Source organism: Pipra filicauda, unplaced genomic scaffold (genome assembly GCF_003945595.2).
Source record: "Pipra filicauda isolate LSUMZ 115617 unplaced genomic scaffold, ASM394559v2 scaffold292_size926685_pilon, whole genome shotgun sequence".
NCBI lineage: Eukaryota > Metazoa > Chordata > Aves > Passeriformes > Pipridae > Pipra > Pipra filicauda.
Genome location: NW_024104412.1, coordinates 259,943 through 278,261, shown reverse-complemented (window position 1 = coordinate 278,261; position 18,319 = coordinate 259,943). Strand labels below are relative to the sequence as shown.

The following is an 18,319-nucleotide window of genomic DNA, read 5'->3' as shown; positions in this document are numbered from 1 at the left end:
AGCCCGTGCTGGATGTTTGGCCTTCTTTTTATAAGAAAAGTAATCTGGTAAATATATTAAATATACTGAAATATATTTGGGCTGTTTCTTTTGGTTTTGTAATTCCAGTCATATCTGTAGAGCTTCCCCTCCCCTTTTTTCCCTTTCTAGGATATGGTGTATAAACATAAATTAAAGAATATGTGAAGATTTTGGGATCTGTATTTTTTATTCATGTCCATTGCTCTGTTTTAAAACAGGTTGAGTTTATCCTATAAGCTGAATAAGTATATGTTTTGTCATAAAAATTCTTCACACCAATTACCTGGAAATGAACCTTTATTGCTATGGCCAGTTTCCTATACCTGCTTACTTGGTGGTCATTTTTAGTTAAATTCCAGTGCTTAGAGACTTTCTGTCTCAATATTCCCAATATAAATGCAATGACCACTATTTTGGTACATTCCTAAATTAATTTCAAGGTGATGTTTATAAAACAGTGTGCAAAAGGGATATTTTTCTGTGTCAGGCAGCAGCTTTACCTTGGTAAAAACTGAGATATTTGCAACAAAAATCAAGAAATGAGGCAGTGAACCAGAAATACTGAAGTACCTGCACGAACTGAAGCTGTGGAGCAACTGGAATGTCAGAATAAGGATTTGGTTACCCTTTCAGTAGATGTATTTCCTACTGTGTTCCTTTTTAAACCGAGTAGTATTTGTTCATATGAATTATATATCCTGACCACTGACAGGCTTTTGACTCAAACTTCCAAATTTCATGTGTTATAGAATGAACTAAATAGATTTATTTGCCTCGGTCTGAGGTGGTCAGATGATTAATTGTGCCAGAGGTATTTCTTGTACAAAGAGCAGCCACACATTAATTTTAAAAATTAAAAAACCCCTCTTATTTATTCTAATTCCAAATTACTTCCATTGTAGTAGGGAAAAAACCTTTTGAACAATGATCAGCAAAAGGAGTGACCTGGTAAAGGATGAGCCATTCAGGAGATCTGTGGGGTTTTTTTGGACCTGCTGTCTGTGTTGTTGCTCTCTGGTCATGAAACATAGAGGTTAAATCTACAAAGAAGTCAAATTTATAATTATATTTTCATTAAGTTCTACTCAGCTACTTGGGTTTTGGTTTGTTTTTTTTTTTGAAACCAGAAATCTGTAAATGCAGTTGGCTGGATTTAGGAAGTTGCAGTGAAATCTCAAATCAAAACCAAAACATACACATTTAAATTGGGATTTCTGTAAAATTTTGGAAATTGATTTGCTTCTTCCAGAAATGTTCTCTTTCACCATGATGAAATTAGGCATTGAAAGGAATTAAAGTTTTGAGGAGCCCACTTTTTTCCACTTGTTCCTGCTTTTTGAGAAACCCCTTATTTTTTCTGAATTTTAAGGAGACAAAGAATGCTGCACAAGATTAGTAGCAATGTTCTTTCTCCTTCCATCCTTCCTTCCTTCATTTATTTGTTGGGAAGAGATAATTTGGTTAAGAATTCATGGCTAAAATTTGTACTGGAAAATCACCCAAACTGTCCTCACAGGAACCTGGCTTATTTGGTGTTTTTACTGAGGAACTTCTCAAATATAGCATGAAATGTCCCCACAGGGTATTCAAATAGGATGAGATCCTTGTCTAGCTAAAAATCATTTATTTTAGCACTGCAGTCACTTGAAGTAGAAGTAGTTCTTTCTCAAAAATTGCTTTAAGATCTGCTCAGTGGATGCCAGATTGAGATTTGGTCTCATGCAATAGGTTTGAAACCAGTCAAGAAATATGTTTTCCCTCTTCTTATATGAAATACCAATCTGGTTTTTTTTTATAAGCAATTAGTTCACTGGTCCAGATATTCTTTCTTACTTGATAATTTTTCTCTCCATGTGCTAAATTGGTTTTTCTTCCTTTGTGTCTTTCATATGTTGGGTCGTGCTGTCACTTTTCATTTTCTCTCTTGCCTTCAGGAAGAATTATGGCATAACTGATCCTTCTTCCTGTTATTGCCAAACACTTTGCCCATCTATGTAGTAATTTGGAGTCTGTTCTCAGGTATCTGGCAAAATCTGTACTGGAATATCAATGGATAAGATGAAAGAAAAGGACTAGTTTTCTTCCAGGGAAGGGAAGACGAAAAAGAAGATTAAATGGTCATCAAGAATTTGATTTTTACTGGTTTGGTTTTGTATCTCTGCAGAAGTGAATGAGGCAGTGCAATTGTTTGTTACTCCATCTGGGAAATTCAGAAAGAGCATTGAATTATTCTTCCTTTCTCCTGAAAGTCTCTCATTATCTCACATTAATGTTTCCCCTACTATATGAAAAAATAAACTTCCTGGGAGATGTTATGTGCTCTGTTGGTCTGAAGCATCACCAAAGAAGGGAGTTCTGAATTTTGTCATGGATTTCTAAACCTTGGGGTTTAGCTTGCTGGAAACCTTGCTGAAAGCAGTTCTTGCTGATATTCCTGACTGAGTCTCCCAAATTTATTCAGCATCTGCAAATAGAAGGTGGAAGAGAGTACCAGGACTGTTCAGATCAGAGAGCAGAGAGCTTTGCTTCCACGAATTTCCTTGCCAGAGGGCTCAGCTGATATTCCAGCTGTTCCAAGCCTTCTGAAATTCACCTGTCTCTGATCAAAATGGGAAAAAAATGGGGACTGAAAAGTGTGCAAGAAAAATACGTAGAAACAAAAGCTGATGGTTGTTGGTTCTTATTTGAGAAAACCAGGTAGCAGCTCCTCCAGATTCTTCTCTTGTCTCCTTTTCTCCTGGAGGCAGACTGTTGTGTGATGGAGTTCTTCCTAAATTATAAGTTGTTTTATATTATTTTCTCCTTTGGTCTGATTTGTGGTAGTTGCTTTTTTAATAGGGAATAAGCTTTGCTTTTTCTTGCTTCCAGGCTGCACTCATCTTAACTCTTCTTTTTTCCTAAGGATAAGGACAGGTTCCATGAAGTCCTCTGATTTTTATGTTTCTCTCATTAGTAAGTGTGCTCAAGGTGGTTGCAAAAGAAAGTTCTTAGAAAGTATCTAAAAAGATACAAAGCAGCATAGAGAAAAAAAATCTATTATAATGTATTCAGAGACTATTTTATTTATAGGTTTTTCTGTGGTATTAATTGCTGTAATGTAGGAACATACATGAATACCTTGCAAATACTAATAGATTTGTCCTCAGAAAGTCCTTAAGGAAAAGTATAATTTTAATTGATTTATAGGTGAGTAACTAGGGCAAACAGATGAAGTTACTTCTCAGTCTTCACACAGGATGATTGAGGCATCTCAATGTCTGCACCAAAAATAGAATCCTTACCCTTCTGCATCCCTGCTTACACACTCTTATTTCAAATATTCTGTGCAGCTGTAATTTCTCTTACAGAAAAATAGCAATTACCTAATTTTGATGTCTATAATATGTCGTCTCAGTTGATTCTGTTGTGTGTCAGACCTCCTGCAGATAACTATAGAATTAGGTTTTGATGGTCCAACCTAGTTCATGGTTCTTCAGCAGCTAATCCTGTGTCTGATTGAGAAGAATCCTGGGAAGCTGAGTGAACTTCTGGTTATAAATCCAGCCAGAAATGCAGTTACCAGTGTGCATTACGGGTTTCATGGATGCTCAGCGTGGTAGACACAAGCACAGTGTCAGCTGGGAAGGGAATATCAAAGTCCTGGCTATGTCCTCAGCCTTGGAGGTATGCTTGGGGCAGAAGGCCTCATTTTCCAGCCTCAGTAATGGACATCAGGTTTCTTATATTTCTGTTCTCAGATGCTGCTTTGCATTTCTTGACAGAGCGACTAAGACCCGTGGAAACCCCTGTGGGGAAGGAGAGGTGGCTCTTTCCCTGGAGCAAGGGAACCTGCTCCAGGAGTGGTGTTGCTTGGCCAGCTGTGGTGGGGGAAGCAAAGCAGCAGCTGCAGCATTTGGGAACCTGCAGCTAAAGGAGAAACTTCTGAGGCAAACCAGGGGCAGATGAGTCACAGGCCTCGAGGTGCCTGTTATAGAATGGACCTTGGGATCCCAAATCCCTGTAAAACTTCACGTTTGAAATCCCACAATTTCATCTGAGGTCTGAGCTTAAGATCTAAACCCGAGTGCCGGTGTTGCAGTGCTCCTTTAATATCTGTTGGCTTATTTTAGGAGAGAAGAGGTTTTAACCCGGGCATGTTGGCTTAACTCCTGCCTGGGTGGTACAAATCTGCAGTCTGACTCAGGTGGCAAAACTAACATTAGAATACACACACAGAGAATCACAGAATCATTTAGGTTGGAAAAGACCTCTGAGTTCAGCCTTTAGATCATCCTTTAAATATATGTACATCCCCTCATGCCGCTCATCATCTTTCAGTGAATGTTCCAGTGCTCCATGTTTCTCTTTCAAAATAAAGCCAAGCCAGTTGGAAATCAAAATCTGCCCGTTCCTACCCTGCTGTTTGAATGTTCACACTGGGATGTGGGATTGTGGCCTGATCTGACAGTCCTACATGAAGTGGGAGGAGAGCTGCAAATGGATGAGAAATCCTTTCTAGAGCTCCCAGATGTGTAATGTCAAGTAGTGGTACATAACTCAGCATTGCATAATCACTGCTATGATTAAAGAGACCAGTGTCTTCCTTTTAATTTAGCTGGATTTTTCTTCTTCTCCAGGCAGCTGTGCACAATGTGTTGCTTGCTGAAACTCCAAACAAATGCTTCTGTTACTGATGTTTATTTTTCTTTATGTTTCCCAACAGATCAAATCGATTTTTTTTTAAATGTGAACATTTTTAATATAAAACTAAACAGCTTTTGAAAAGTTATTTTTAGTTTAATTAAAAAAAAAATCTTTTAAAGAGAAGCTGGAAAAGGGTCCATTTCTTTGGCCTTCTTCTCCAGTTTTCCTTGCCCTTCTTTCCCAGTTCCAGAAAGATGAGCTGACACTTAAGTGTTGTCTTCCTCCAGTACATTAGCAGGGCCTCTAATAATATTATCAGTCATAAATTCCCTTCCAGATTTTCATGGTTGGTAATCTCAAGCTCCTTGGCAGATGGAGGAAGGTTGAATACACCCAATAGTCTTCTTTTCAGAACTCCTCATTTTTATTAGAACTCGTGTAAAATGATGGTATTTTTGTAGAGAAGGTCAATTATGTAAATCTTGAAGCTCTTTCTCACTGGAATCGCTAGAAATGAGCAGAATTTCAGGACTTGGCAGTTGTTTTATGCCTTAAGAGAGGCAGGTCAGACTCTCAGATCAGGGCTCGGTGGTTGAGTTGGGAGCTGCTCTAACTGTGAGGGGCCCAGGCCAGATTCCCAGATGGGAAAGGGAATGTATATAATATAAATATCTATATCTTTATATGTATATGATGTAAATATCTGTTTACAGACTAGATGAAAACTGTTGAAATGCAAGGTTTAACAATAGATATTATGTGTATGTTTTACACCTTCATGAGTTCTGTATTCCTGCAGTGATGAGGTGCTTGGAGCAGAGTAAGAACTTTGGGATGAGGGGTGCCCTGCAAATAGGAGCCCAGAGGTATTTAGCTGCTGAACCTCCCCCAGTCAAGCTGCAGTGAGTGCGTTCCCAAAAATCCACGCTGCAAATAGCACAACAAACTGAATTTTAGTGACAAATGCCTTCTTTCAGCATGAAAAACTTAAAATGTGCTTTTTAAAGTTCTTTATTTTTCAGATGCAAGAGAAAGTTAGTTATTTCTGACATATTTCTTCAGCCAAGTGATTTTTACTGTATTTCTGGTTTCAGATCTTTTATCAGTCGTTTGGTCTGTACATTAGATTAATAATAGCAGCTGTGATTCATCACAGCAATTTAAAGTATCCAGTCTTTTTGGTATTTTAGAACATGTACTACTGTTCTTCTGACTGATGGCTGGGTGCTGAGGAAATATGAATAGCTGGGAGGTAAATGTTCCATAGACAATTCTTTATTAGATGTTTACATGCAACTTCTGTATATATGCCTGCTTCTCTTACTCGATTGCCTGGATCTTGTGAAAGTCTTCATGGTGCAAATGGTAGCAGGAGATCCCAGAACTCAATTAAATCTCTCTTTCAAGATGGGTTTATAATATGTTAGTTCTGATGATCTTCCAAAATCCAATAAAAATACGGAATTCTCTCTGTGGTTAGTGGGATATCCAGCCCTCTCTGAGGCTGGAATCCGAACACGGTGCTTTTCTGAGCCTGCTGCTTCTATTCCTGCATCCGAAAGTTTCTCCCTTTTAAAAGTACTCTAATGTTTGGTCACCTCACATTAATCTCTGGAGTTTAAATGAGATATAACTTTCTTTACATGTCAATTTGCCATATGTTTGCTTTCTTAAGCCAGTGTGATCTGAGAAGTACCGAAACAAGTGAGAGTATAAATCAGCACGGGCCCAAGGTTTTTTGTTAGGTATGGGGAAATAATCAGAAGCGTGGAATAAATCTTGGTCTCTGTCAACTATGAAGGTAGATTCTCAGACTGTCATAATAAATTAAGAAACTGGGAGCTGTGTGACAGCAGCATCAATCTCAGTCTCTTGTTTCTGCAAGTCTTCTTGTTGTCTGAGCCTTTTTTTTTTTTTTTTTTTAATACTTAACTCCCCGGAGGAGGTAATCAATCACAGTAAGGATTTCTCTATGTGGAACACTCAGGAAAGTAAAGAATGGTCAGCTTAGAGTGTGAAGTTTATATGTGTAAGTTAAATCAGTTAAATCCCATATAGATGCTCTGTCAGTTGGTCTGATAAGCCTGCAGTGTCTTGGTTCAGAAAGCTGAGAGTTTTATATTGTGTCCTTACTGCTTCATCTTTTTTGTGTCAGTTTTGTGTCTTTTGTTAATTCATCTTAACTTTCTCATAATAGCAAATTTCTAACCAGTCTTCCCTATATTGAGAGGAAAACCTGTAAAATACACTGAAAATAACCAAAGCTTTGGGAACCACATTGTGTTTAGCACTTTAAAAAAAGGGAGGATGTGTGTTCACCTGAGAGTGCAGGATTTCAGCCTATAATAGGTGTGTTTCCCAGTCAGATGTGTGTGCCATTTAAGCCTTCCCTAAGGAATGGTGTCTTTTCCAATGCTAGAAATTGCAAAGATCAGTGAAAACACTGAACTCACATGGATTACAAAAAGACATTCAAAGAGAGTCACTGTCGTTGTGCTGTGCTTAGAATGCAGCCAGTTCTTGGCAGGGCTGATTTATGATAAATATTATGATTTATACAGTCAAGAAACAGCCATCAAAAAGACTCTCTGCTACATAGTTGCTCAGTGTATTAGAAGATGAAACCTAACTCTTTTCCAGCATGAATGAGTACGAGATGAAAAGTTCAGAATAAATTTCCTTGTTGAGTAGATTTTAGGGTTCTCAGCTTTCCACAGAACCCTGACTTTGCTGTCTCACACTTTCCATGGATTTCTGCATATTGACATTATCCCTTTGACTTCGGTGCACAATGTGTAAACTTGAAAGTATGTGTCAAACTACAAGACCAAGGTAGAGGATTGTTTTTCCACTACCTTCAGACATCAGTCCAGTTCCTTCTCTGGCATCTCAAAATACTCCCTGTGTGCACCTTCCTTACTGGAGTTGTATCAGAGCATAAGATGTAGTTTTGCATAAAAGAGGGGCAGGAAGGGACATGGACTAGTTGATGGTAGTATGTTTTAATATGACTTTTTTGATGACTGTAGCTGGCATCAAAATAATAATAGCAATAATAAATAATCATTAAAAAGTCACTGGGCATATCTACAAGAATGATTTTCTGGTCACAATCCTGTGCAACCTGCTCCAGGTGACCCTGCTTGAGCAGGGGGTTGGACTGGATGATCTCCAGAGGTCCCTGCCAGTCCCATCTGTTTTCTGGTTCTGTATTTAAAATATACTTTGTTAAATAAATAAGACTGGAGTAGACATACAGGATTGTGCTGTGGGACAGAGCAGAATTGTTCGAAAAAGTTGAGAAACTTCATTTATTTAATTATTTCTGTTGTTTATTTGGAAGACATAAGCAAGAAACTGCGTCTGAAATTAGGCAGAAACTCCATAAAAATTACTAGTATGACAGCAGTGAATGGTTTCTGGACCCGATAGTGATTTAGTGGGATTAGATTTTTGGGGGGTGACCAGTCATTTAGGGCTTGTTGTTCAAGATGCTGAGCACTCTGGTCCCAGTGCACCAAAACTTCTGTGCTCACACCAGATATCAGTCACGATATTTGCTGCCTGTGCTTTAGTAGGCCTGAGATGGTCTGTATGTCACCAAGTGTTATTTAGTACTTACAGAAATCTTTGAAACTCCCTCTATGAGCATCTTAAGCAAGTCTGAGAGGCTTGATTTTACTCACTTATTAAAAATAACTGGATGAACTCCTGTGAGCTGTAAATTCTGAGTGAACCACCAGCTTGGGTGGTTCGAAAGAAAATGAAAACTCATTCTTGTGCTCTGGAATGACATGAATATCCCAGATATGAACTGACTTTTGCTTTGATTATTTCAATTCGAAGTCAGAACTCAATGAAGAACTCTAGAAAACTGAGCTTCAATTAGAAGGATTCCAACAAATGCCCAGTTTGTCCCTTCACACAGGCTACATGTCCATTTATGTGTTCCCAAGTACTGGGGAAAAGAATATACAGCTCTGGTGAATTTTATAGGGAAGGTGGAGTTAAGGTGGTTGTTTGTTTTGATTTATTTTGGGTTCTTTGTTTGTGTTGGCTTTGCACTACCAAGCCAACCCCAAACTTATTAAATTCATTCCTGCTTTACATAATTATGATGTTCCTGAAGTCAGGGGTTTTGACTGCTGTTGTTTTTTGATTATAATTCCCGGCACTTAAGTTTGTTTTCAGGCATTTCTGTCCAGAGAAATCAGAGGAAATATTTGTTCTAAATACTGGTGTTTGTGTTGCTCGTGTTCAGGAGAGTGGAAATGCTGAACTTGTTTCATAATACGACCATTTGCCCAAACATTTTGGGCCAAATGAACCCTTCATTCACTGAAACTATTCAGAAACTGAGGCTGTGTTTATAAAATCCTTTCCACCAGTGGAGGTGCATTCAGGAAAATTGTTTTGATATGACCTACAGGAATAATTTTATCACTTGCAAAACATTTGCAGCACTTTTCTGTTCCCCAGAAGTTTAATGAGTAGATATGTGTGTAAGTCAATGTACCTGAATGAGCCAATATTTTTCAGCTTCTGCTGTAATTCTCATTTCAGTGTGTTGAAGGTTGTGCTTCAGACTCTCCCATTTCTTCCAGTTTTAATGGACTTCAAGTGTTAGAGTGAATACTTCCAAGTATTCACCATATGGAGAGTGAGAATCTGAGAGTCCCCTACCTGTGTTACTGGTAGATAGGAAGGAAAATCATTAATCCAGCCATTTTCTTGGCTTTTATTACCAGAGCTCAGAATAAAGTGCTTCATGTTGCATAGACCTGGAAAATATTCCCAACCTGAGATGAAAATACTGTTTCACTTTTCATGTCAAATTTTATATTTTGCTTGACCCCAGGCAAAATAATTTTTTTTCATTTTTACAAGAAAAAAACCCCACAATAACAATAAATAAAACTTTTAAAAAGGCAGTTTTGAGTTAACCCAAATCGAATTTTCCTAATCCTGGCAGGGTCTATAAGTAGATGTAAAAGGAAGCAGGTATAAGCAATAATTAACCTGGAAGAAGGATAGAGAGTATTGCTTCAGTTGAGCCTGCAGCAGGTAATGATGTCCAGGGACAAGACAAAGCAAGAGACATGATGATAATAAACTGCATAATTTACTTAACTTGTCTCAAATTTTTCCTTCAGTTGATCGAGACTGCTGCTTGTTTGTATCTGTAATTAACTTCCCTCCAGTAGTTCATGGAGTATTGTTGATCCAGCATTTGCCACTTGGAATGAGAGGATAGAAGATATCACGTTAAGGGACTTCTTGGGCTTTTATTTTGGAAGTGCCAAAAGCTGTGAAAAAAAGGTTTTGGTGGCTTGGAAGGGCAGAGAGTGGTGCCCAGTTGTTTAAGGAAGGAATAAACAAATATTGTCAAGAGACTTGAACTCGGTGTAGCACATGCAGCAGAGTTAAGCTATTGCATTAAATACATATTTCCTGTGCCCTACACAGCAAAAAAAAAAAAGTCCTTTACCAGCCACATTTGCACTGTGTTTGTATAGTGTGAAATGTAAGGAATTCCTCTGTGTGTCACAAAATAGCAGCAGAAACGATTTGAAGCATCCTTTTCAGACAAACAAGAAGCCCAGTCAGTGGATGTTGAGGTGGTGGGGGTTTGTAGCCCATGAAAAAACAAAATTATTCTCCAGGGCAGATCATGGCCATCATTTTAGGTGTTGGATCCTTGTAGATAAGAAAACAGTGGTTCTAGGGGTCAATTCATTGATCATTTTAGAATTATTTTAGTATTCATCACCCAAGAACATTCTTCATGTTTCCCTTCTGTAAAATATGCTTCGTTTTTTGGGGAAGGGTAATTTTTCACCCTTTGGGGGGTTTTTACTGTTTTGGGGTTTTTTTTAAATGTCTGGTTCAGTAAACATTCATTACTGTAGGATGTGTTCTTTGCAAGTGGAGCTTTTCTCAGCAGGGGCTCTTAATGAATATTTCTGCAGCTGTGGTAATGAGTGAAGCATTGGATTCAAGGCTGTTCTTTTTCTGTTTCTTCACCAGATTTTTCAGTTTCTCGAAGGAGGGGCCAGAACATAGAATTCTAACCTCAAATAGTGCAAACAGTAGAAAATTGGGGCCCAGCTTTTAAATTTTGGGTGAAGGCTGCTTTCAGATCTGCTGAAGAATAGAAATACTGTGCACACAGGTAGTGATGTCTCTCTCTTCTGGTGTTCCTCTCTGTGTGCTCATGTGAAGTTTGGCTACAAGAGATGGTTTAGCAGTTCAATTAGCAATGATTCTCGTTTCCATGGCCCCCTCAGTCCTTCCCTGCCTTCCCAGCATGTCAGCACTTGTATGAGCATTCCAGCAGGAGCACCTGCCTGCAGCCTCTAATCTGATACCGCTTGCTCTCCTCCTACATGCCAGATTTACTCCTTGGGCTTCCATGGCTATCATGAGGTCACATCTTCCAAGACACCCACTCCAACAGAGCATCATGGTACTTGGAGGAGTAGAAGAGTGAAAAGAATGTGTTCCAAATGTTGCTGTCATTGAAGGTTAACTCCTAGAAAAGAGCACTTTTTGTTTTAAGCGTGACGTGTTGAGGTCATTTGAATTGTTTCTGTGATTATCTTGTTTGTGTATTGCAGTGCTTCAGGGCTCAGAGTAGATGAGAGAGACAGTACGAGGCTGAGGGGGATTTGTAAGATCAAGAAAGATGCAGAAAAGGCAAGTAGTGAATGAGTATTTACTGTTTCTCACAATAATGGAGTTTGGGGGCCTTCACTCAGACTGTGAAGCAGCATGTTTGAAATAACCAAAAGCATGTCTTCTTGATATAACTCATAATTAAATTGCAGAAGTCATTGCCCCATCATGTTGGGTTCATTAGAGACTGGAGAAGTTCATCCAGGAAAGGTCCAGCAGGGCAATGGTCTGGCAAGTGATTTAGGAAAGTTCACAGGTATGTGATTGCTGAAACCTGGGAGAGCATGTCTGCAATGGTTCTGTCTCATCTCCAGTCTTCTCTTGAGTATCAGCTACAGGACAGTGTCAAAGATGCTGGGCTACATGTTATTTTGGTATAACTATGATTGTAGTAAATCCAGGAATGTGATTTTTTTTTAATGAGATTTTCAGCCAGCTTTCTGACTCGAAATATTCAGAATGTAATGATTTTAAAATCCCAGAATCAGGCACTTATATTGTCTGAGTTTGTTGTTGCTAATCATTTCCCCTACAAATTCAAAATATCCCAAGTGGTGTTTTGTTGCTAACATTTGAGGGAAAGTCTGTAGTGCTGCTATCAGTGGTTCATCTCTCAGTCATGGTGTTCTGCACTGGTAAAATAGGCATCTTAGAGAGCTCTTCCAAAAGTGTCAAAGAGTAGCTTAGAGGGAAAAAAATAGCAGGATCAGCTCCCTGAGTCAAAGTCCTGTTTTTAGAAGTCTTGATGCTGCAGTAAATACATTGTGCTCTGATTCCCAAATGCTTTGGAGACTTTGAAGGTGAGACTCAGATTTCTCAGGAGCTTAAGTGTTGCTGAAGATGCTGACATGGAAGGAAAGTGTCAGCAGGAAGGAAGAGAAGAACCTGGGAGGAAGTGAACAGACAGACTGTTCTTGGCATTGGCTCTCTGTAGGGTTTCCTTTTCTGTGTCTTCCTGCTGGTGGTTTTGGTTTCAGGTCCCCTCAGCAGACCTTTCCCCCTCCGTGGTGTCCAGGCAGGACACTGTCGCAGGAGCTTCTTTAGGCCAAATGCTGTGGGGAGCTCTGCTCCACACCAGGGTGAAACACCAGTGAAGCTGGTTTGGAAAGTTCATCAGATAAATGAAATGAGAAACTGCAAACATTTGTTTATTTATTAAATGAATCATTCTTCTTTATCAGCTGTGATATTTCCTACCCTTTGATACTGATCTAGAGGATCTCACCCGGGTACAGAGCACAGGTTTGATTATGTGAGGGCAGTGGGCCAAAAAGCTAGAGGTCTTATACAAATTCAGATCTGCATTAATTTGCATAATGCTTCTGATCTATGGATCTAGCTATGTATTTATGCATATATACATCCATTATCTGTCTCCTTTGAAAGATACTTCTCCTTTCCCAGCCTCTCCCTGAGCTGGCTCTTCCTCTGTTCCTCTTTGTCCTGGGTGATGCTTGGCCACTCTGAATCCAGGCCCTCACCTCCCTGGAAACATAGGTTTGTCACTGTGGTCTAAATTCGGTATAAGCAGTTCTGATTCTTGTGCTGGGTGTCATCTGAGCTACTTATTTCTAATTCAGAGCTGTGGGAAATGAGTGATTTCTGGAGGATTGTCTTTGGCAAAGGTAATCACAGGGCAGCCCTTTGTGATGGGCATTGCAGGGAATGGCTTGAGGACATTTATTGGCTTTCTCCTAGTTTTTCATCCTCTTTTTGAGGATGAGGGTTGGAGCAGCCATGTGGAATAACCACCTGAGCTCTGCTTAGGTGAGAATCTTTTTCCATCCTTTTGTGAGTCTGGATTCTGAAGGTTTGTTGAAATCTCCCACCATGGGATCATCAGGAGGATTTTGAGACTCAGCTCTCCTGTAAGCAGTGGATGATGTACTGTAGGAATCACACGTGGGGGTGAAGCCAAGCTGAACCTTTTGTCAGATAAGTAGCCTAGGGAATGGATTTGACTTTCCGTACACCACTTTAAAGGACTGGAACCCTGCCCCTGCTGCCTTGAGGCTGCCATCCTCAGGGAGACAGTCTGGTCCTGAATGGTCAGTGGTGGCTGATTTTGTGCAAAAGGTTATGAAAGAAGACACACTGTTTGTTCTAGGGGAAAAAAAAAAAGAATCCTTTTTATTATGAGTAGAGTAATAGAGCAAGTGAGCTTTGTATTTGTGCTCAATCAGTTTAAAGTTTTTAAAGGTTTAAAGGTTTTTAAAATTGGTTTTTAAAATAGGTTTAGTTGGGGCTTGAAGTAGATTCACTTGTTTGAGCGAAGGGATTTTATCCCATAAATTACTTTTTTCATGTGTCCAGAGTTAGGCCCTGGAGTGCAGGTCTCCAGCAGGTGTAAAGTGTCAACCAGGGTGGCAACAATCAAAGCTCCTAAGAATCCACCCTCAGTTTTTTCAAAACACTCAACAGCCATGTTTGACATGTAGAACCACCAAAACTGGATCTAGGAGAGCTTTATTGAAAACCTGGCTACTTATTTTGGTGCTTGTGTGGAACTTAATCTCTAGAAAATCTAGTCCAAAATTCAATGCACTATTGATGTTTACATGTTCAGTTGGGTAACTTGATCTGACTTGAGTGAAATTGCACAATAAAAGAAAGGAAAAGCCACTTTGGCAGCTATTTCTTCTGTGAGCTTTGAAAAAAATCAGAAACATGAAGGAATTATTTCTACAGATCTACCAAAGCTTGAGCTTCTTGGAGTTGATGGAGTTCTCTCTTCTAACTTCAGAACACCATTTCACCCTATTCACTAAATTGAGTTATTAATAAACTGATAATAAAGTGACTTCACTGGAAAGACAGTTTAGCAATAAATAATTCAATAAATATTTTCCAGGCATTGATGTCCAGTAGATTGCTTGGTATGGTGGATACTAAACACCTTTTAAGAACTGTAGTAATAAAAAGTGCTCCAAAAAGCCTGACCTAGAAGAACTGAGGCCTGAGAAGAGAAAATATTAATCCTGCACTGTCAAGCCAAGATCCACTGGAAGGCATGTAGTATGGAGATAGGGATATAGTAGTCCTAAATCCAGCTGTGCCCTTTCTGCAAGTCCTTCCCTTCAAAAATGCATATTAAAATAATTTTGAGTCAAGTAATTGAAAACAATTGGCAGAAATTCCTCATAGTAAAGCTTTTTAAAAGAGTTTCAATTGTAATAATTTTATTCCAGCATATGGATTTGGGGCTTGGTGGTAAATTGAACTGTCTCTTTATGGAAGTGGTAAATCCACCAGCATTTGCTATCAAGAGCAGAAAAAAAAATGTTTATAAATCATTGCATTTGTTTCAGATTATTCATTAGAGCTGGAAGGCAATTGTTCGAGTTATTTGTGATATTATAAACAGAGCTCTGGGAAGGCCTCGTACTTTGTAGCGTAATTTGGGGGTTTGTACATGTACCAGCTGAGACTTTTTCCTCCAGTAAGTGTTCAGCTGATCTTCCAGAGAGGAGAATCCAGATCCCAGTGTGCTGTTTTGAAGGGAGCAGGTTTGAGTGGCACTCAGAGGGCAGCAGGGCTGGGAAGGCAGAGGAAGGCTCTGACTGGGATCACTTAGTTATCTTTCCTTCCTGTGCAGCAGTAGGCAAGGAAGGTCTTCACTTCTCCTTTTCCTGTGCACTCCCAAGCTCTCTGATGGGGTTATGAAAACGTTCACTTCTGGAAAAGAGTGAGAACTGAGGGCAGGGGGGATTTTGATACAGAAAATTTGAGGCAATAGTGCTTAACATTTCCTGGTCAGTAAAAAAACGAGGACTGTCTACACACTTGCATTGTAGTTCAAGACAGAAGGAGCCTGCCTGGTTTCCCTGGGTACTGTAATTACCCTGGAGCTTTTTTTCTCTGTGAGAAAGAGCTCTGATTTGTGTCACATGAAGTGCAGGCAGCACCCCAGCACAAATAACAGGCAAGGGGCTGGAACTCACTGGCGTTCCTGCATTAGTTGCTGGCAGACTTTTTGCAGCCTTTCAGAGCTTCCTGGCCCTGCCTGCAAAAGTACCAGCCAACCAGCTTGGTTTTACCTTAGTGTGTTGTGGCCAGTCCTGGAGGAATTAATTTCTGCTGCAGCTGTGCCAGCTCTTTTGAGGTTTTGGGTGTCGTGAATCATTTACCTTTGTTGTGGGTTTTTTACCCCCTCCAAAAAACAAAATGAAAGCAAAACACACACCAGCTCAATTGCTGGCATGTTGGCACATACTGTGAAATAACTAACTGGCTGAAGAGTCCTCATTTAAAAAAAAAAAAAAAAAAAGGAAAACATGAAATTTTCAAGTGGCAAGTTGCTCTTATCAAAAAAAAAACCCAAACCAAAAACCAAACCAAAAACCCAAACAAAACCAAACAAATGAACAAACAAGAAAAAACAAATGAACAAAAAAACCCCCCGAAAACAGATATGATTCACTGTTATGAGCAAAACAGGAGAGTTGCAAGGTTGAATGTGGGTCAGGTATCTCTTAGTGGCAGTGGTTTTCCAATGCTGGAACACATGTCTCTGTTCAACACACCACCATAAAAACTGTTATGCCAAAGAGAAGTGATGGGGGATAGGCAGAGACCCTCAAAACAGCCAGTAGCTAATGCTGCCTTTGTGGTTTTATATATTTGCCTATTAAAAGGACAATACAGACATGGAACATTTAGATTTAAGCAGCCTTCTTTTCATTAAACAACATTAAACAAACTGACAAAGTAGGGGGTTATGACTCCAGTAATTGAAACATGCTGTTCTCTTCAAGAACAGGACTCTATAAAGACTCTTTTCACCCAGTAATGCCCTTTGTGTTTGCCTGCTACCCCTGCTAAAAATTACTGTAGTCCTGAAGTATGTCTTTCCAAGTGGAGTGGGAATGACAGAGTGCAACACCACACTTGGCAGATGGGGTCACAGCCTTTTTAGGACCTTAATGTTCGTTGTGCATTGGAAATCAATTTGCAGCTCGGAATACATGGAGATGTAGCTGGACTCCCCTCCCCACTGTTTGGTTTTTTATGTTAACTTTAAGCCTGGGATGCAGGAAAAATAATTAGGTGGGATAATTTGGAGTAAGTGATGGCATTTGGGTAGTTTCCATTAGCCTTTTTATGGCTTCCTTGCTCCTCCAGGTGTATATTCTGAATCTGTAGGTTATCTTGAGTTTCTTTTTCCTTCTCTCTTCTAGATGTTGACGAGTGTCTGGATAACAATGGAGGGTGCCAGCAGATCTGTGTAAATACCATGGGCAGCTATGAATGTCAGTGCAAAGAAGGCTTTTTTCTGAGTGATAACCAGCACACCTGCATCCATCGCTCCATTGGTAAGTTCTCGGCGTGTAAACTCTGTGTTCAGTCAGAAATGCTAAAACAGTTTGAGTTCTGTTGGTTTGGTTCTGTTTTTTTTAATCCCCAGAGCTCCCAAAATCATTTTCCTGGTTGGTTGGATTGATTGATTCCTCTGCTACTCAAGCTTGTAGCAGAGCCATAAATAAGACGATGGAAAAGGCTTTAGTTTGACACAGAAATTATGCTTGATTTGCACAGCAGACTCTTTGGGCAGGCAGAGACAGATGTTCAAATTTCCAGGAGTTAAAAATCTCTCGTCTGTTTGCGTAGCAGTTCACCTGTCTTTCAGCTGGGAAAGCATGGCATCCTAAATCCAAATGAAACTTCTGGAAATGATAAAGGTTATGTGGGTATTTTTGCCAGTTGTGTAACTCGTTGCTTCATTGCAGACAGGTCATGGCTGATCTTGTATTGACACAGCACTTTTCTTTGCTTCAGTACCCTGGCCTAGGGTGGGTTAGAAAACTGTGTTTCTCTGTTGCCTGTGCACTAGTGGGAGAAATAAGGAATCCCTGCAAAACTGGGATCCTTGTCTGCTGCTGGTTTTGGCCAGAACAAGCAGCTCTCCCTTTTCTATAGATGTCAGACGTGGAAGACAAGTTTGAGTGGAAAGGGAGAAAAGAAAACAACATAGCTATAAATCTTTGCAATTAAGTGGACTCTTTCTGTGTTCATTCAGACTTCTGTGACCCTGGCAGCAATGGGAATATATTCCAGCAAACTCATTTCCCAGTAGGCAATACAGGATGACAAAGTAGCGAGATGAGACTGGTGATCAACAATGTAAGCATGCTGTAAATTCCAGCAAGCCACACAAACGGTTCTGAGCTGTTTCAGGGGACTAAAATGAACCAGAAAACCCTACTTGAACACAGGGTATGAATTTAGTCACTCTGTTGACAAGAAATCTCAGAAATGTAAATGTATTTCTGGCACTGCGTGTCTGCTTGCACAGAATTGCAAGGACAGGTAGTAATTTGGATGTTCAGAATTGTGAATCCCTGGGATACACTCACAAGTCCACTTTTTAGCATGATTATTAAGTTTTAAGCAATTGAGGTGTTTTGCTTATGACAAGAATATGCAATTAAGCTCCATCAACCAGGGCATTTTAAGGGTTATTATCTAATAGGCTTTTAGTCATTCTTTTCAACATAAATTTCTGTCCAGTGTAAAGTAACCCCGACACAAAGATAGCCAACAAAGCAAGGAATAGTAGCTGGGGACTTAATGAAAACCAGTTGAAGAGTATTGTGATACAATCATTATTTCAATTTGCACATTATAAAAATTCCCAGCTGTAGTAAAAAAGAATTTAGTTATCTGAGATGGAAACTAATTGAATAAATGAAAAATGAGACTCTAAAGGCAAAAGTTTATTCTTTATTGAGGGAAAAGGGTAAGTTTTTATGGCAAGGAGGATTCCTGGTTTGCCCCAGGGACTGGGAGAGTGGATTTGAAGGCTGACTGCTGTGTGCACATAATAAATATGCATGGGAAAATATATTTGTGCTAACTCGTTTACGAAGAAAATGTCATGTAAGGCATGGATGTTTAATTTGAAGCAACACCTTAAAGTTATTTTAGATCTGAAAAAAAGAAAACCAAGCAAACTACCAAACAGACTAGTGGGGATTGCAAAGTGTTTTATGAACAAATGGCT

The 18,319-nt window shown here is 39.5% G+C and overlaps 1 protein-coding gene across 3 annotated transcripts in view; it reads left to right on the top strand.

Annotated features, from left to right (window-relative positions):
• SCUBE1 (signal peptide, CUB domain and EGF like domain containing 1) overlaps window positions 1–18,319 on the top strand; it is a 175,454-nt gene that overhangs the window by 27,703 nt on the left and 129,432 nt on the right. For all 3 annotated transcript variants that reach the window (XM_027730171.2, XM_039382978.1, XM_027730169.2), the window contains exon 4: window positions 16,497–16,631. In XM_027730171.2, coding sequence (XP_027585972.1) covers window positions 16,497–16,631 — 135 coding nt within the window. The remainder of the gene's footprint in view (window positions 1–16,496; window positions 16,632–18,319) is intronic.